This window comes from Rhea americana, unplaced genomic scaffold, assembly GCF_003343005.1.
Source record: "Rhea americana isolate MKP2758 unplaced genomic scaffold, rheAme1 scaffold_5, whole genome shotgun sequence".
Lineage (NCBI taxonomy): Eukaryota > Metazoa > Chordata > Aves > Rheiformes > Rheidae > Rhea > Rhea americana.
In genome coordinates, this window is record NW_028186645.1 from 926410 (window position 1) to 946465 (window position 20056).

Here is a 20056-nt window from a genome sequence, read left to right on the forward strand (position 1 = left end):
TCACAAGCAGAGCTAGTAATTTATGTATTGAAGTCTTTTCAATTCTTTCTGTTGTAACAGAGACATAAAGCCTGATAATGTTCTTTTGGACATGAATGGCCACATWCGACTAGCAGACTTTGGATCCTGTTTGAAAATGAGTGAAGATGGCACAGTATGTATAAAGCAAAAGGACTCAATTACTAACTAACCTGTTAAATTTAAGTGAGTTGCTGGTTTTAAAGGCATTAGGCATTGTCAGTGTACACCAGGGAGATGATAGACTGTAAGCTTTTTGATATGCTAAAAATTTGGGGAAGTGTATAACACATTATTTTTAATGTTTTTGAAGTATTCATCTACTGCTAACTTTTAAAGGTATCCTTTTCTATGCTTTTTAATCTTTTACCTTCTCTCCTACTGGCCATTTAAGTTCTTATGAGGCCTTTTCTTTCTGAAAAGTCTGAAGACCCTTTGTTAAAAGGGTACAAGTTTGATGCCATTGATGTGCTAGAGTCATAGGTGACCAAGAGCTTAACAGTCATGAAATACTTGAAGTGAAAGTCATCTAGAATGAGATGATTAGTAAGCAGTTTGTTTCATATTCCTGGTGCCTTTTACAAAAGAAACAGTAAGGTTTTGGTACAGTATTTAGCCACCTTGTGCACCAGGTTGTACATCACTATAAGCTAAATTCTGTATCTTTTTTTTTTTTTTTTTTTTTCCTTTGCTTGGTGTATTCAGGGGTAACAATCTTGCCAAAGTATGACATGCAGAATTATTCACCAATTCTGGCACAAGCTCATGTCTTGGTGACATTTTGTAATCATGCCATGCCTGTCAAGGATTTACTAGATTAAAATGCAGAATGAATTAGAAGAAGCCATGACAACTCTGCTATGTAAATCCTCAGTGCATATTTCTAGAGATTAGAGCTCAGCCACTGTCATGATAGGCAAGGCTTCATTACTCCTTGGCCATATGGAAATCCACTACCTTGTCCCTGTGTTATGTGTGTAATTGTATTGCACAATTACATAATAAACATTTTTTAATAAACTAATTTYTTACACAACAAAAGTAGGATGCTACTTGCCCAGGGATCTTGTTTTGTTGTCATCAAATTAAATTGTAAAACTCGGGCATAAAATTTGAACTCCCTGCTTACACACTCTTCATTTCAACTTCTGTCAGGCAAATGCAATTTTAAATGTATAATTTTAAATGTATAAACACACACAAAACCAAAACATTTTCTCCTCTTGTCTTTGTTTTCTCACAACAGGTATGAGTATTTTGTGTTTCTACTGTGTTTAGAATAAAACATCAACAAATTTTATGTTGAAGTAGACACGAACTTTAGTCTTTGTTACTTTCTTAATATATTATTTATTTTCTGCTATAATTTTATACATCTCTTCCCTTTTCGAAGCCAAGAATGTTCTGTTGTCTGAATTTATCCAAAATATTAGGATATAATTAAGAATTTTTCTGAGAAAATGTGAAAGCTTACTGAAATGACRTTTGCCTTATTTTTAAGGTGCAGTCGTCAGTAGCTGTGGGTACTCCTGACTACATCTCTCCTGAGATACTGCAAGCAATGGAAGATGGAATGGGCAAATATGGGCCTGAATGTGACTGGTGGTCACTGGGTGTCTGCATGTATGAAATGCTTTATGGTGAAACACCCTTTTATGCAGAGTCATTAGTGGAAACCTATGGGAAGATTATGAATCATGAAGTAAGAAATATATTCAATCTATRTGTATACACTGGGGAAACTGTTACCACGTAAAGATGTTGAGGTGATGGTGGTTCTCTGTTTTTTCACACTGGTTTAGAACCATGTCTGATTGTGTAGGTTTACTAGTTCACTATTTAAGAGTACTTGCTTTTCTGAATTGCAGAAATTAAACTCTCTTAAACTCCAAATGTTGATTTTGTTGTTGTTGTAAAAATCTAACAAATTTTCAAAAAGTAGAAATTAAAACCAGCTCTTAGTTAAGCACAATAATAGTTTCTTCTGGACATGAAAAATGAAGTAGAGTGTTATTTACACAGCTGTGCACATTTGCTGTCACACTGATAATCRGTACAAAAAGGAAGTAGGCAAGTCTAGTGGTGTGGACTTAGCTGCATTAAGAACTTCAGGTCAGGGAGATTGCCTAGACTAGAAGTGATTAAAAAAAAAAAAAATTTTAAATTCTGGATGTGTTTCGAACATTAGAGAGTAGGAATAAACCAGTTCATGGTGTCCTTTGGAGAGTTTTATTAGGAGGATGGGCATATTCATCTCAAGTAACAAGAAGCTGTTGTGTAGGGTGTATATTGTTTTGTTCCCTGTAAGATGAGTGCAGTTTACAGATGTTAGCAATACTGTGCTGTCACAATGAAGCAGTGATGGATAAGACATGAAATCCTGCAAGAGTTGAAACACTAGCAGTGATGGATATTAATTGCTTTTGCTTTAATTTCTTCAATGAACTAACTGATGGCACGCTTCTGTTAATTATATTAAAATATGTGACTAACCTAGTGGTAATTCATGGCTACCTGGCTCTTAGTCTACCAGTGAGGAAGCATTTACAAATGTACAAAACTCTTGTCCTACAGTCTTAATATTATAATTTCATTTGGACACACAATGAACATGTTTTTAAGTTTTTAATTGATTATTTTAAGATTAACCTGGATTACTCTGTCTTGATCCCTAATTATCTCATTTTAAACTTGAAAATGGTACTGCAAGAAATAAATGTTATTGTCCCTTCTTGAAAAATCAGACTAAAAAAAAAATCTTCTTGGCTATACAGGGGGTAGCAGCAAGCTAAAATACAGGAAAAAAAGTTATCCTTATTATATCTAGAGTAATTCTATATATTAGTGGTAACTATGTTTTTAGAACTTCTGTTTGTTGTTGATGATGATAAATCTTTGTCCAATATAAATTACATTTTGATTTTTAAAAACCCAAGTATTTAACACGCAAATTACAAAAATGCATTTTTATATGTAACAATGTTTCGTGGGGGAATGGCAAGCATTATGGGTTTTTTAAGAGCTGAAATTAATGAAACCTCGGAGAGTAGTTCTTCAGTAAATCAGTGGATCTACGTGTAGAAATACCAGTGAGTATCTGCCTTTATTGCATTACCTTTAGTATATTATAGAGTATCAGAATTCATATATACAGCTTTAAAAAAAAATGATTTTTTCTAACAGTTACTGTAATCCCAACTATTTTCAAACAGATCTATGTTAAAGGAATTGAGAAATGGTTACTTGTCCTCAAAATCCATTTAAGACAAAGACTACCGACAACCGTGTTTTATTGTGCTTTACCACTGCTTGCTGGAATTACAACAATGTCTGCTTATTCGTTTCCAATTTTGTTGATGTAATTTAGCACTTTCTTTTTGAAATCGCTATTGCAAACAGTGGAATGGGTTCCTTCTCTAAAAATATCTCAAATTGTTTTGTTTCTGTTTTCTAGGAGCGATTTCAATTTCCATCCCATGTTACAGATGTATCTGAAGAAGCAAAAGATCTTATTCAGCGTCTTATCTGCAGTAGAGAACGTAGACTGGGACAAAATGGAATAGAGGATTTTAAGTCTCATGCGTTTTTTGAAGGACTTAATTGGGATAACATCCGAAACTTAGAAGCGCCTTATATTCCAGATGTTAGCAGTCCTTCTGACACATCAAACTTTGATGTAGATGATGATGTATTAAGAAATCCAGTGAGTCTTTTATTAAAATATTAATAATGCAAGTATGCAACCTTGCTGCACTACCATGTCAAAGCAAACGGACATTTTGATTTTTGATTTTGCTTTAATAAAAGGAGTAAGTAGAAAAATTGTTAATAAGTTGAGCTAGTAAAATAAGGTTTTTTGTTCTGTTTTTAAATCTAAAAAGCCATGAATTTGGTTTCTGAGACTATCAGATTTAGTTGAACTTTCATATGGGTATGCAGTGTGGTACAGTCTTACACTAGACAGTGTTCTTATTACAGTCATAATGGTATGAATCCTTAAAGGCTCAGAGCTGGTCACAAGTGGAGCTGGTCTGAGAAATTTCAAAAGAATCATTCCCCATTAAACTTTGGAACTGATCCATTTTTGCAAGCGTTACTGTTTAGAAAAGAAGCTCACAATTTCTGAATACTCAAAATGACTTAAGGATGAAACAGTTTGTTTCAAGTTTGAAATGACGTGGTTTACTATTTATTTTAGCATTGGACATGGTCAGTCAAAGTTAAAATGCGTTTAGAAGGACAAAAAGTCCCTTTGTAATTTTCCTTTTCAAGGAGCCTGTGTTGTTGTTTATTCATTATCAGAGGGGAATAAATTCTRTGAGCCTTCAAAAATGTATATATACATTTGCCATGCAGCTTGTAATTGCAGCTGTCCAGGTGAGATGAGCTCACATTGCTTTCGCTACTTCTTCAGTCACTTAAGAAAAAAGGAGCTGGTTTGAGGGGGAATAGTGATTTGTTTGGGTTTTTTGGTGTTCCCCTGTCTTGTAGTTTATAAATTAATGTCAAGAAGAGCAGAGGGTTTTGTGCAATTTCTTCATCAGCTTGTATACCAAGAAATGAGGAGCTTTTGACTTGGTTTTGATTACCTGTCTAATGGTAACAGTAACTAAAATACTAAAACAGAAACATGCATTTTGRTGCCGGGTCACTTTTAATTAGGGACTTGGAAGTTTTTGATTTCTTTTAATGGTTGCACTGGGATTTGAACTTGTTGAAATGCTGCATTCTAAGTGTGGATTTGGGAAACAGAGGCTCCTAAATTCAGGTCATTATGTTAAGTGACCTAATCTGTAATAAAGTTCCTACAAGAACAATGAAAGGGTATACAATGAAGAATGCATACCAATGTACAATCAATAGTCATTAAGAAAAGTTTTTCTGTCAGCTATCTCTGTTTGACCACTGAGGCTACCTCAAAAGCCTTTAGCTCTCTATGGTTCTCTTTGGGGTTTTCATGGCTGTTGTTTTTATGCAGGAAGTGGTGCCACCAAGTTCTCATACAGGCTTTTCTGGATTGCATTTACCATTTGTTGGGTTTACATACACAACCGATAGGTAAGCAAAGAGTATATTGTTCTTTAGACCTGTTTCCAAAATACACCTATTTCTAGAAAATCTCATTTTCATAAGTATGTAGAAAGGTTGATATGCATGGATGTACCTCTCAGTAAATCATCATCTCAGTTTTTAAAGTACCTAAACGTAAGTTGCTCGAGATTTAGATACCTTTATATTTAATATTCTATCTGTTTGAAATGGATGAAACTTGTGAGACTAGATGTGGCACTTGCAGGCAGGTACAAACTTGCTCTTCCTGCATTAAGAGCAGCTGAGAATAAGTCCTGTCCATGTTCCATGTCTACCAGAAACAGTTTGTCCAAAATTGGCTCATTGCCCCCATGCTCTGCTGATAAGCTAATGTAACTTAGTGCTGCTCCAACCCTGATTCCTGATTTTCAGGTGCTTCTAAGCATGGACAGATGCAGCTGACCTTCTCTGTCTTTGAAATGGAAGAGAGTTTGCTTTGCTCTAATTGCAAAGACACCTCACTCATATTCTTATGTCTCTGTTTTTGAGATTATTTGGCCATATTTGTTATTCCTTTGTTTCTCTTTAGAGTTTGTTACTCTTAATGCTACTGTTGGCAGAAAGGGTCCAGTATGCTTATCTCATCCTTTTCAGAGTTAGATCATGTCACTTAAGTTAAATCCATCTTTGTCAGCACTTGAAACCATTTGTTCTATGCCTCAGCTCTTTCAGCGCAGGTACACCCTTCCATTCTGCTTGCTTTGCTGTCAGGTAGTAGCCTTTAGCACAGGAGAGTTAGCATTTTTAATCATTCAGGGAGTTTACAAAGTGAACATATGTAAACATCRTTGGTGTGCTAAATGCAAGTATCTTAATTCTATGGCAGCACACACAGTATCTAGGGAATAATAATTATATCTACCCTGGCAGTTAACTGTAACAATTATTGTACTAATTGTTTGTGTAGATTTAAGGCGTGTATTTGGTGGAATCAGAGCATGTCACCACTACAGACTGCCATGATTATTCATTAAAATGTGTTAACTTATGTATTTGGTTGCAGTTCTTTATCTGATAGAGGCTCTTTAAAGAGTGCAATGCAGTCTGACACTGTAACCAAAGATATGGATGCACAGCATGACTTAAAGAACAGTTCACAAATAGAAGGCTATCAAAAGAAAATACGGAAATTGGAGCAAGAAAAGCAAGATTTGAACAGAAAACTGCAAGGTTAGTAGTGTATATTTGTTGGATTATTAGTTTTGCTGATCAGAAGGAATTGGAATGTATTTAACTGAACATTGTTTTATTTCTTTTCCTTTCCTTTTTTGAATTTAAGAATCTACACAAACAGTGCAGAACCTCCAGGGTCCAGTGTGTGTTACAGTAAATACAAACCGTGATAAGGAAGTAAAAAAATTAAATGAAGAAATTGAACGGTTGAAGAACAAATTAACAGGTAATCCTCCGGTATGATTAGTTGTAATTAAAGTAATGCAGTTTAATATTACTAGCAGTAGCAAAATATATATTGTGGTTTTGCAGTGTGTTTCTGCTAAGCAGAAATAACATTCTGGAGTTGCTCAAGAAAGGTGGTTTTCTGAAGTCTTGGTCAATATTGAAGCATTTCAGTTTTTTCAGATAAGCACTTACCTTTTTTCTTCCATTTCATTGTCTTGATAGCTTGTACTGGAGTGAGGAGTCTAAACTACAGGGAATTGGCTAGATGGATTCAATTAGTTTTTGTATTATGTTCATTTCCATAAAAATCCCCGCAGATCCTGTTCTCTTCATTTTCCTTTTTTGAAGAAGTATGTTTTTGGAGGACTTTTATTGGGGGAAGATGTAAGAGATGGTGGGGAGAGAGGATTAGTTGCCCTTTGACAATATAAAGAGAAAGCTAGCTCCTCCCTTCTGTGTGTGTGTGTGTGTGGTGGGTTTGGCGTGTTGTTTCCTTTTTTTTTTTTTTTTTTTTTTTAGTACAGTAATTAGAAAGCATTGCAGAAAATCAAATACTGGCATCTGTCCTGAGACAAAACTGGCTCATCTATGCAAACCTCCTGTTAGTGTCCATTTTTTATGTGGGAATTGGAGATAAACTAAATGGCAGGTTTGAATGCTAATGGCTCGGTTCTGAGAGTTTTGTAGTGGCCTGTAATATCCGGTAAGTGAGCTCAGATGCTGAGCTGCTGATGTCTAAGCCCTCCATCTGTTATAGGCCATTCAGGTAACACTCACCACTGTTTTTTAGATCAGTCAGTATTTTTTTCCTACTTTCAAGTTTCTAATATTCTCTTAATTTATTACCTTTCTGTATGTGTCATGATCGGTTTTCAACCCCAGCTTTTTTTTCTTTTTCTCCTCTACGGTTTGTGAATGTGCCGCCTTCTAGGTGGATCTATTGCAGTATTAGTTTTGCTCTCCAAAGCAGATTACAAGAAAAATTATTCTGGTATATTCTTCAATTAGGTTGGAGTCAAAATAGTTAGATTGTTGTGCTGCTTCTTCAAATGGTTCAGGCTTATCCAACTCTTCAGCCTATAGTGTGCTGTTAAATGTAAACAATAGCAGTTTAGTGTGATTTAAAAAATAATTCATTAGCTGATGTAAGGTGGGGAAGGGTTTTAGCACAGCTTTGTACTAAAATGAGAAAAGGAATGATACTCTAATTACAGCTGTGCTACGGATCTGTGAGTATATAAATCCAATTTCCTCTTCTGCCACAGACATCAGTGGAACCTCAAGCAAGGCAATTATTCTCTAAGCAATTTCTTCTTTATTTGTTTAAAAGAAGAAATAATTAAAACCAAATGAATATAACAGTTCAGTTTCTTACCAACCCTAAGACCGAGCTGAACTACATGAAGTTGGTTAATCTTTGTGCTTAAAGTGATGATTTCAATCCAATTTGTTTAATTTTCATCGAGACTGAAGGGAAAACTGCAAGGAGAATATGGTGGCAGGAATGTGAACAGTTGGGACTCCAGTCTGTCTCATGCAGGGATAGTATTTCCTTCCCATATTGTAAGCACTTATGTATTCTAGGAAATGGTTCTTTTCTGTCTTGGTGGATGCGCTAGTGATTATAGTCTTACGTGTTATATAATGAAAACTATTTAAAAGTCGAATTATAGAACAGGAAATCAAATAACTYGTTTAGTTCTATGTTGTTAAGAGCTAGAAATTGCATTCCTCATAAAACAGATCCCTATGCTAAGGCTTTTTCACTTCCAAACAGTCCTGTGCTAAGCTTTTTCACTTTAAGAGATAACTGTCTTTGATGGGAGGATTTTTTTTTTTTTTTTGTAATATTGTAATATATTGAGAAAGTTAAAAATTATATGGAGCCTTCAACACCCCGAAAGTACCTTAAGCTGTCTAAGACAATGCCAATGGAGAAGAGGACAGAAATTGAACAGTTGAATTTCCTAGCCAAAGTGATACCAATTTGCTTGGGTAATGTTGCTTGCTTACTTGATACAAATTTGGAACAATTTACCTTTAGTATTTATTTCTCTACAGATATAAGTAAACTGGAAGGACAGCTTGCAGATGCAGTGGCTTTTCGACAAGAACATGAAGACTCTATACACAAATTAAAAGGATTGGAAAAACAGTGCAGAGTATTGCGGCAAGAGAAGGAGGACCTTCATAAGGTATTAGTCTGAAGGTGTATGCCTTTAAAAATRGCCACGTAAGGTAGTTCTAGAGCAGCTTTGTTGTGACTGCAATTTTAGTGTTTAAAACTGCTTTTTTTTTTTTTTTAACTGTTACTGAGATATCACTGAATCTGTTAATTTCATAAGTAATACCATAGCTTTCCAARGTGACATACTTTATTGAAAGTTGTTAGGAATCTTATTAAAGTACATTCTGTTAGATGTGATAAACAGCTTTTAATACTGCCTTTTTTGTGCATTRTAGTCTTTTGAAGACAGTGGAAACTTACACACTCAGGAAGGCAAAGCAGACTGCCTTAGCTAATAGACTATATAATCGTAAAGTTAGATTGGATATGGTTTGCCCAAGAATATGGGTATTAAGTTTGAAACTGTTTTTTTAGGTGTGGGGGGGAAATCTGAAGAAAGGTATTTTTGAGAATTTTTTTTTCTGTTTGATTCTTCTCAAGATGTTACAATATACACAGGAGTTGAATTTGCAGATCTGTGACTAGCAATCAGTTCTGCAGATTCTGAAAAATGTATATATGGAATGAGTTAATAGAGCTAAGATACTGTTCCAGCTTGAGCCCACTTAATCTTTGTAATACCAACAAAGTTTAATTATTGCCTAAAGCCAAGGATGGCTTATGTAATTGCTGAGTTTACTTAGTGTTGTGTAAATTACACCTTTGCTCTTCAAAATGTAAACAGTATTTACTCTAACTCACCAAAATATTTTACTGTGAAGTAAATAGTGGCTTTGCATATATTACATATCATTTTCAGTAATATCAGAGACTGCTACATATATTCAAATAGCTAGCTTTCAAAAGGTTTAGTGGCCATACTGTCATGTGTTAACATGCACCAAAAGTTACCCATGGGGCAAAATCCTTGAGGCAGCTGTATKAGAAGGGTATTTTTTATAGCACTTCTAAGTTTTTGTCCACTAGAATTTAACAGCCTGTCTCTTGTCTGTAAATCATGYGTAAGAGTTGTTCATCAAAAGATATGACTAGCAGAGCAACTGAATCTCCTCCTCCTTGACTGCACACTTGCCTTTTTGAAAGTTACTGATTACACATGAATTTCACTACTAATGGCAGAAGTCTTTATATGTCCATTGGCCAGGGGACACATTCTGGAATCTAGTTTTGCTTTATTTTTATTTTAAATATCATGATTTTACGTAGAAATTCAATTTGTACTTTAATCTTGTTAATTTGTGTTAATTTCTTGCCAAAAGGAAACATAGTTTGTATAGTTTCAATTAAAGTGTTAAAGCTTAACAGTTATTCTAAGGGATATTCCTCAGAGTCTTCTGAAGAATGGAAGAATCTTGCAAGACATGCAGCAGCATCTCAGCGCTGGCAGAGTATCATGATTCCCCTGACTTGTACAGTCTGCTAAAACATTCTTTTAAAAAAATAAAAATATATTATCATGCAAGTATGCGATGATAAACTGAAATAAAACCATTAACTGAGGTGACTTCTCTAGTCAGATTTGTAAGAAAGGCTCCTGGAGTAGCAAAGATGCTCCAACTGCCACACTAGAAGTGAAAAGTCTGCCTTACAATTTTCTGAAATAATGATGTTCAAATATATAACAGAATAACTACTGTCTTGATACTGCTTGTTACTGTTGCAGCTTAGCCAAAATAAATTTGTATAAATTAACTTTCAGAAATAATATTTAGAAGTTAYGTGAGTTGGTTGAGCTTTCAAGTCATGATTATGTGTTTCCACTTGCTTTGTGATAGTTCATGAAAACTGAACTTCAAGAAGTTTAATTTTTATTTTCTTTTTTTCCTTTAACCAGCAACTCGTAGAAGCCTCAGAGAGACTAAAAGCGCAATCCAAAGAACTGAGGGATGCCCATCAGCAAAGAAAGCTAGCTGTACAGGAGTTCTCTGAGCTCAGTGAGAGGATGGGAGACTTGCGCTCTCAAAAGCAGAAGCTCTCCCGGCAACTTCGCGACAAAGAAGAGGAGGTAGAAGTGAGCATGCAGAAAATTGATGCCATGCGACAGGACATACGTAAATCGGARAAAATCAGAAAAGAGGTAGCCTGACAAAATAGCTAACAATAACTTGTTTCAGCTGCTGCTTATATTGTTTTTCATATGTGGTTATGTTAATAAATCARGAGCATTAACCATAATTTACTTCGTCTGTAAGAAATTACCCGTAATTTACTTTGTCTATAAGGAACTGCAACTCTTCCATACCGTTTTGGTGCAGTTCACAAAGTAGATCTTGATTTCCTCCCCTTTTTCCCCCAAATGTTTTGTTAATGTATCAGGAAATATAACTGAGTCATCTTTATTTTTTGTAATCAGACTGATTTTAATCTGGGGAAAGCAATATTCTTGCTATATACCCAGCTTCTTAGTTCTTTTGTCACGTCCTGATTATCTTAGRCTCCAAGTCACAGTGAACTCGAAACCCCGAAAATGTAATATCTTGATATCATTTAGTGTTGGAGTACTTATCTTTTTTATTTTTTTAACTGAATTTTCCTCTTCAGTTGGAGAAAGGAATAACAATACAGACTAAATCAGTCAGAATGTAGTCTAAAAGCCCATTATTTTGGCCCACAGCTCAAAATACTGTCCTTTTTAAAACAATTTTGTCAGCTGAATTTGAACACAGAAATGCAAGTCTTATCCTCTTGGGTTTTAGAACAGGGCCACTGTTGCTTGAATTTCAACAGTTGCCCTAGTTGCCACTAAATTGCTTTTCTGATACCTAAGTCTTTTTTTGAAGTGGATAAATGCATGATCAARTTTTTGTTCCATATTTGCAAGATACAAGTTTTCAATGTTCATGCCAGAAGTATTTTACAATTACTGTGTTCAAATATCAGGATTTTTTTTTAGCAACCTTGGTAGGTACTGGTGGTGAGGCATGGAGCTGACGTGTGAACATGGAAGGCTTGCTTCTTCAAATACAGCAATGACTTCCTAGCACCACTTTTTACTCTTATGATGAAAAGAAGCTGTGCAGTTGTCCCTGAGCAGATTTGGCACACTTTATGTGGATACAAAAACTTATCTGATAGTAGTTCTTAATGATACAGATTGATGCCTGGAATACTGTAGGCAAAAATATTATTACGTTCTGAGATAATAGTTATAGTGGGATAATGAAGACAGAAATAAGGAGAAAACAGKTTTTTTTTCAAAGGCTCTCAAACCGTTCCCTGTGGAGGAGAAGAAAGAAATGATACAGGTAGCACTGTCTTCTGATGAAATGACTTAATATTACTCTGATTGTAGTTGGAAGCCCAGCTGGAAGAAGTTGCAGCAGAAGCATCAAAAGAACGCAAGCTTCGTGAGCACAGTGAGGTCTTCTCCAAGCAGCTGGAAAATGAACTGGAAGCTCTAAAGGTGATTTTTTTTTTAACGTTTTTTAATGAATTTTTATATAGCACAACACTTGCAGTAGTTTTGCTTATTCAGCTGTTGATGCTTGTGAAACATTTAAAAACTACAGCATTACTAGAAACATGACCTAACCTGCTCAGATTTATTGCTTTTTTTCTTGAAATACTTTAATATCCTGGAGATTATGTACACTACTGTCTTGAAAATGGCCAGTTTRTATCAAATTCGAAGTGCCTGTTAAACTGGCATAGTCTGAATTTGGGATTTTTGCAACCCACTTCAACTACTTTTTAGGCTCATGTAAGCATGACTTACTGGAGCAAGTCTAGCAAAAGGCTACTAAGATTATTAAGGGACCAGAGCACCCCTCTCTCTTCCAACCTCAAMCATTTTGTGATCCTGTGAAGYAGAGCAGTCAGTCTTGGGGCTCAGTGCTTGAAGATAGGCACCTTTTAACTCACTCAGTGCCCAAATAAAATTTTTCCAATGTGCTGCCAATTGGACAGTTCTGCTTTTGTGTAACGTTGCAAAATATAAAAATCATAGTTTCTTCATGATTTGTTTTCTTCTGCAGGTAAAACAGGGAGGCCGGGCAGCAGGTGTCACGCTAGAACATCAGCAGGAGCTTTCCAAAATGAAGTCTGAGCTGGAGAAAAAAATCTTATTTTACGAAGAGGAGTTGGTCCGACGAGAAGCRTCACATGTCTTGGAAGTAAAAAATGTAAAAAAAGAAGTACACGATTCAGAGAGCCATCAGCTTGCGCTGCAGAAAGAGATCATGATACTAAAGGATAAACTAGAGAAAGCAAAACGAGAGAGGTAAATTTTTGAGCATGATTGATTAATTGTAAATTTCTCTTAYTGCATTGCATAGGAGAGCAGAATGACATTTCACCTCAGTTATATCACAATTTAAATGTTTGCCGGTTTTACAGTGCAAGTGTTTCAATTCTTTTGTCCCTCTCCTTAGGCACAGTGAGATGGAGGAAGCAGTAGGAACAATGAAAGAGAAATACGAGCGTGAAAGATCTATGCTGTTGGAAGATAACAAAAAGCTAACAACAGAAAATGAGAGGGTAATTATATTAGGAAATGCTTTTAAGCATGCAATTCTTATTTTGTTACCTTCTAATATATTTTAATATTGTAACAGTCTGCCCATTGATTAGAATAATCTGTAAATGTTCAGGCAGTGTCTGAATAAAACAGATGTAATTTTGGCCAGATAYATGTCAAAAATCTAACTAAAGAGTAACTGTAGCCTCTGTGTACTGTCCTTTGTGGAATTGATTCCCACAACTCGGAGGGTACTGCCTTCCAATTTTTTCCTGAAGGTCTCACAGAGGAGGAAGCATGACTGCCTTCTTGATTGCTTACAGTTAAACTTCATTGCTCTCAATGGCCTCTTTTGGATTATTTTGTAATGATTATTTTGTAATGATTATTTTGTAGTAATGTAGCTTACTACACTCAGAAGCTAGTCTCCAGCTACACAAAAGCAAATGTCTTCCAGTTCTTTGGTTAATATGTTAGAACTTCCTGATAGCCCAGAGTCATCTTGCTTGTTCAGTTTCTATACACGGGTATACATACACATACGAAAAAAGGTCTGAAGCTGACATAAGCTGCAGGTGATGTTAATCTTTTGTTTCAGCTTTGCTCCTTTGTGGATAAGTTAACAGCACAGAACAGGCAGCTAGAGGATGAGCTCCAAGATCTAGCAGCAAAGAAGGAGTCTGTTGCTCACTGGGAAGCTCAGATTGCAGAAATTATTCAATGGTATGTGCTGTTTACAAATTTTGATGACCATTTTCAGTTTTTAAAATACTGATTGGATTTTTTATGTATGGTAGCCAGGCCCTTTGTGCTTTGGATCAATAAAAGCATGATATTCATGTAAATGTTGGTAATCTGTTCCTCTTTTACTTTGTAGTAGAATTGAGTAGTAAGAAAATTGGAATTGTCAAATACTATTGTCAGATACTGTTAAGTATCTGACAATTTGTTAAGTTTTGGTGTCAACTCACATCAAACTTTAAAGTGATAATTAGATCACTCAATTTCTTCTGGAATATTTTGATAAATTCTTTCAGGGAAGATAGTCATGATTTACAAGGTACATGTTAAAATATAGAACCTTATTAGCTGTTCTGCCAGCAGCCCCCAGAGGGATTCTGTTTCTCTTCCCTGATACTTATTCCCATCTTTCCAAAAACAAACACTTGCACTTAACTTGCAGCTCAGTCCTTCCTTCTGTCATTTGTTGGGTTAGTAAGCAAGTATTTGCAGTGCTGGATACTTGGTCATTGAGATGTATTTGCTCTTTGAAATTCTTCTGCTGGCTGAAGTTAAATGCTATTCTAGGGTGGGTCTTGAAGAGTGGTAGTTTTCAAAAAAAGAATGGATTTTTAATTGCTGGCCAATATTTTAGCATATTTCATCTAGTGAAGAGGTTGTGGGGGTAAAAGGGATTCATAAAGTGTGTGTACCTGCCCTTCCAGAGGTTATAGGAGGCCTTGAAGATGGCCTTTACAAAAATCAAGCAAGCAATATGCAGATCAGGCTCCAAAAAACAGTGAAGCTCTGCAGAATTCTTGTTGATGACTGAAGGGAAGTTTCAGTTTCCCTAGCAACTGCCACAGTCAAGAGCAGCAGATAGAAGATAAATCTAACGAAGGCAATCTAGGTTGTATTGAGGGTTTGGTATCAGACAGTTTGCTCTGCTCTGTCCCTTTCTGCTGCATCCCTAAACCCTGTGCAGACACTAGGTGAATAAAGTATGTGGTGCTATGAGCCTTAAAACTGTCAAGCAACTTTTTTTTTTATTATTGCATAATAGGGTAAGTGATGAGAAGGATGCTCGTGGCTATCTCCAAGCATTAGCTTCCAAGATGACAGAAGAACTAGAATCATTAAGAAGTTCCAGTCTGGGTTCAAGAACACTGGTAAGAAAATAGCAAACATTCATACTGTTTTGGTGGTGTCCAGAAAGCAAAATTTTTGGTTTCAGCTACTTTCTTACTCATCTCTGTTCACATATTAGGGGGAAAAAAAGTCATGCAAACAATCAGAATTCTTTTCTAATAAAGCGTCTGCTTATGTAATGACTTCCTAGTTTTATGAGTTGCTTGCGAAATCCACTTGGTTCACCTCATCAGAATTTGATAATTCTGAGGTGGAGCTTGGTTTTTTTAATAATATCTATCATTGCAAATTGCTTTTGAACAGTGTGGAGGAGAAAAAACAATACGTTAAACCCTTAAAGGGGAGTGTGGAAATGCATCTCACCTCACCAGGTTAGATGCAAGTGAATAATTTTAAATGCTATTACAGTGAGATAACAAGTTTTCTTTTGTGGTCAAACATTGGTTGGTTGGTTGGTATTGTTACAACCAGTAACACACTGAGATCATGTTGTGTTTTTATGTACCTGCAGAACAATGAGACCTGGTGCCATAGTTTTTCCTATGTAGAGAGGAATACGATTGTCCAGACATTCTGTCAAACAGAGAGGTGAAGCCCTCACCAAAGTGCCCAGTTCCGAAGGCAAAAATACTGTTTTTCTCATGGCAGATATTAAATGACTGCTTAAGGAAGGGAAGAGCTATTTGCAGCCAAATAAGAAAGCCCATGTCTTTAGCAATGCTGATCAACACAGTTGAACTGTCACACAAACAGTCAGTCTACTGTTGGTTTATATGGATAAAAAGTTACTTATCCTTTCCAAATCTATGAATAGTATAAAGCAAGAGAAAATTATGATTTTCTATTGAGTTACCTTTGGCTTCATCTTAAAGGGATGGTCTAACATGTCTGAAGGTATAACAGGAAGATGGATCAGGTCAAAGGCAGTTGGCATTTTCTTCTTAGCTATTGCCAGAATAAGGAATGCTCTCTGTTCTTTGTAACGCAGCTGGTTTTGTAACTTCAGCAGAACCTGATCTAAGGTAATTATTTCTCAACATAAGAAATGGCTGTCATTTTTATGAGGATGCAGTTTGCAGGTTCATGCCTGACCAGCAAGAGATCTGTTAAGGAGTAGTCCACAGTATGGATGTAGTCCACAAAGAAAAATGCTTGGAAAAGCTTGAAAATTTAGCCTGGAGGAGGGGGATGAATTTCATAGTGTATGCCAAAGCATAGTGTATGCAACATAGCAAGGGTAAGAACTGTTTAGGTAAACACTCTAGGTATCTTGGATATCTCAAAATCCAGACTATTATTTTTTTTCATGTTTTTGCCACTGTCAGTGTTAATGTGTTTTATATTAAACGCTTACATGAATGAAACTAGCCATTTTCACATGGGTTCCCTCAGTTTGACTTTCATGCTCAGTGTTAAAGCCTTTTTGTTTCAAGTATGTTGGACTAGTGTAAAAATTGCTCGTTCTATCACTTACATGAAATGAAGTCTGCCTATCAGTTATTTCCATGTAGCAGGATTAGTGTCCATAATTAATTAAAAGAGCAGTCTCTTAAGCAGTGTGAAAGCTATTTTGTGTCCTTGAACAACATTAGAAATACCATTTAGTTGATATTAATATTCAGTAACTTACTGCACCAGGATCCACTTTGGAAAGTACGACGCAGTCAGAAGTTGGATATGTCAGCTAGGCTGGAGTTACAGTCTGCTCTTGATGCAGAAATTCGTGCCAAACAACTAGTTCAAGAAGAGCTTCGAAAAGTTAAAGATGCAAACATATCTTTTGAAAGGTAATAAGGTCTTTTGGTTCTTTTAAGGTTTAACGTGCTGCTTTAATCTGTGCGTTAGAATAGTAACAACTTCTTTAAAATTACCCCTTGTGCTGGGATGATACTGGACTTTGCAGAAAGATCTCGTTCAACAGACTGCATGTTTTTTTCTTAAATTCAAGTAACAACTCTAGAAATTTCTTGAAGTAAACATTACACTGCTATGAATGGCTTGGTAATAACATACAGATTTTATACACCTGGGGAAAAAGTAGCATAAGAGCACATTCAGAGCAAATTCAATAGCTTTTCATAGACCAACTGTAGAGTGGACATATTCTTGAGAAGAAAAGACCAAGGTACAATTAGAATAATTTTGTTTGGCAGATATATGCACTGGTAGCAGGAGTCTTAAGTGCAGTTTTCACTATCCAGCCAAGTAGTGAGATGCCAGTTCATGGAAAAAATTAAATTAATCAGGCTAAAAAAAGAAATCCTGGGCAGGGAGGGGGAAGCATTTTCCAAAACTCTGAGATTAGAGCAGAAAGGAATACCATGTACTTTCAGATATTTAAGATCCCATTTTGTTCATATTTTGTTGCTTTAGTAAATTAAAGGAATCAGAAGCAAAAAACAGGGAACTGTTGGAAGAAATGGAAGGTTTGAAGAAAAAGCTGGAAGAAAAATACAGAACTGATACAGGTAATTAAGATCACTTTCTTTTTTAACAGAATTCTAATAGCACCTGTGATGTTGCCTTTTACCTAAGCCAGTCTATTTTGGTTTTTAGGTCTCAAACTTCCAGACTTTCAAGATTCAATTTTTGAATATTTCAACACCTCTCCTCTTGCACGTGATCTGACTTTCAGAGTGAGTTGTTATAAAAATATAGTTCAACTTTCACATTTTTGTAATTATTTTATGTTACTTAAAAGTAACATTTAGCCATGTATGGTAAATTTGGATCTGGTATATGTAAAATATGGAAGTCAAATTAGTATGACAGTGCATTGAATTGGCTGTCCAGTAGGTGTCAGATTGCTTAACATTTTGTAGAGAAGCTTGCACCTTTGGGAAATATTCCCAAAAGCTCACTTTAATTATTTCTTGTTCTAGTTTGTTTATTTTGGTTAATCTCAAATCCTTGGCAGAATAATAAATATTCCGGTTTTTTGGAAGGGATATCACACCCTATTACAAGTAATGGACTAAGTGCTTTGCAGTTGAAACATACCAGTTAATATAAGAAAAAGTATTCATACAGTTCAGAGAATGTATAAACAGATATGTAAAAGTGTTGGCTCTAGATCTTAATGGAGTGGTTAAAGTAGAAGGAACTGAGAAGAGAATCAGAGGACCTACAGATGTTGGTATAATATGTTTATCATGACACACCCTCTGATCCTTAGAAAACTAATCATACAAATCATGGCTCCAAGTGGGCGTTTCATGTAGAAAAGTTTGTACATCCCCTGAGGAAGCAGCTGTTAAGTGCAACGTTGAATTACATTTCCTTACTTCATGAACTCTTGATCTTTAGGCAGTTTCTGGGATGGATTTTTTGCAGAATACAGTTATATTTCTGGAACTAAATTAAACCATCTCAAATTAATACCTCATTGGTCTGGTTATGTGTATGTCCTGTATTTTTTTCAAATTGTTACTGTTGTCAAAAAGAAAAAGCCTATGGGCATGCTATGATATTTGCATAGGTATAGCTTGTATATGTGCTGCTTCCAGTCACAAAATGCCCATACTGACTTACCTACTGAAGCTGCAAGATGTGCTATACTGGGGTGAGGGGAAGAGAGAGAAACTTGGTAACAGTAACATGTTAGACTGTCAAGTCCAGAACCAGTCAGGGTTCCATTCTGCAGAATGGATGCGTGTTGTTGCTATAGGAATAGGGGTGGTGTTTTCTGGTGAACTATATTAAAATTCCTGATATTGATCTTAACGACTTCCGTTAACAATTTGTTTTACATATACTTACAAAGATAGTCCCTGTCATCTGCTTTGGGTTAATTTAGTCTGTATAAATATCATTCGGCCATATAAACGTTTTATTTAGCTAGCCTACTAATATTCCATCTGAAGTTTTCGTGTGGGTGATAAGTGATCATTTTTATCCCTCGTATCCATTACAACAAAGGATTCTGTTTCTTCTTCGTCTACATCTTCTCTGCTAGCCTTTTGGGAAGAAGTAAGTTCTTGCTGGTAGTTTTGTCTACTTTTTTTGTTGTGACCTGTCATAGTAAAAATGGCCTTCTAAAACTAGCAGACATTTTGTTCCCTTAACTTTTCTATAACTTAACCCACTAAATAGAGCTAGTTTAGTTTTCCTTTTTTAATACTTCTTTACAGGCTTATTATTTTATATTTTGATTCTATTATGGCTAAAGCTGGATTGTGTTTATAATTTTTAAATCGTTCATAATACATGATGGTATAATTAGATTCCTTTCAGTGTCCCAGCTCTACCAATCAATTAATAACAAAAATAACAAATATCTGAATATATTTAGTGAGCTAACTGAACTGAGCCATTTTCCTGTCTAAACAGGCTGGGAAGTGAGTGATTCATTACTTGTTGTCTTTAGAGCTAATTACATCATTTATGTGAAGCCCAATCTGATGTTTGTGAATCATGATTTTCATGATGTCCTCAGAGTACAGTAGTAGAGTATCCTGGTTCCACACCCAGCTTCTTTAGTCCTGGAATTGTAGCATACTTCCCCCTTGTGCTGAGTATTAGTAGGTGCTAATGGAAGAGTGAAATAAATAGAAGGCTTGTAATGGATGTTGGTCTTAAATTTTTCTGTTGAATATGATAAAATAGACATGATTATTTTAATGATAAAGATGGTAATAGAATCATCAACCATTTTTAAACAACTTCTATTTATAGAGACTGCATAGTATCACTTTGAGAATTTTTCTTGTGGCTGAATTGGTGGCTGTTGTGTTCTAGAAAAATCCTAGTATAGTAAATTACTATGAGAAATAAGCTATTTTGTGGATTATTGCCAAGCTTCTCAGACATCATTCCATACCTGCATGCAAGAGATTAGAGACAGTCTTTCTGGGAAAAGAAGGTTGTTATGGCATTTATGCTGCCTCCTACTAGGTTTTATATTCCAATACTTCAGAGATTTTTCCATCAGGCAGCAGGATTTGTTTTGAGGAATTTTTGGTTTTTTCTTTAGAGAGTTAAGATTTTTTTAGAGTGTTAAGATTTTAGATGTATGTATAGTACATCAACGTTCT

The 20056-nt window shown here is 35.6% G+C and overlaps 1 protein-coding gene across 8 annotated transcripts in view; it reads left to right on the forward strand.

The window, feature by feature from the left end:
* The window catches only part of CDC42BPB (CDC42 binding protein kinase beta), a 93812-nt gene that overhangs the window by 52407 nt on the left and 21349 nt on the right, over positions 1 to 20056 (forward strand). For all 8 annotated transcript variants that reach the window (XM_085317400.1, XM_085317403.1, XM_085317399.1 and 5 more), the window contains exons 6-21: positions 61 to 154; positions 1520 to 1720; positions 3473 to 3721; positions 4997 to 5076; positions 6113 to 6279; positions 6389 to 6508; positions 8572 to 8705; positions 10533 to 10775; positions 11991 to 12101; positions 12673 to 12917; positions 13069 to 13174; positions 13753 to 13877; positions 14938 to 15043; positions 16662 to 16810; positions 17397 to 17491; positions 17580 to 17659. In XM_085317400.1, coding sequence (XP_085173526.1) covers positions 61 to 154; positions 1520 to 1720; positions 3473 to 3721; positions 4997 to 5076; positions 6113 to 6279; positions 6389 to 6508; positions 8572 to 8705; positions 10533 to 10775; positions 11991 to 12101; positions 12673 to 12917; positions 13069 to 13174; positions 13753 to 13877; positions 14938 to 15043; positions 16662 to 16810; positions 17397 to 17491; positions 17580 to 17659 — 2305 coding nt within the window. The remainder of the gene's footprint in view (positions 1 to 60; positions 155 to 1519; positions 1721 to 3472; positions 3722 to 4996; positions 5077 to 6112; positions 6280 to 6388; positions 6509 to 8571; positions 8706 to 10532; positions 10776 to 11990; positions 12102 to 12672; positions 12918 to 13068; positions 13175 to 13752; positions 13878 to 14937; positions 15044 to 16661; positions 16811 to 17396; positions 17492 to 17579; positions 17660 to 20056) is intronic.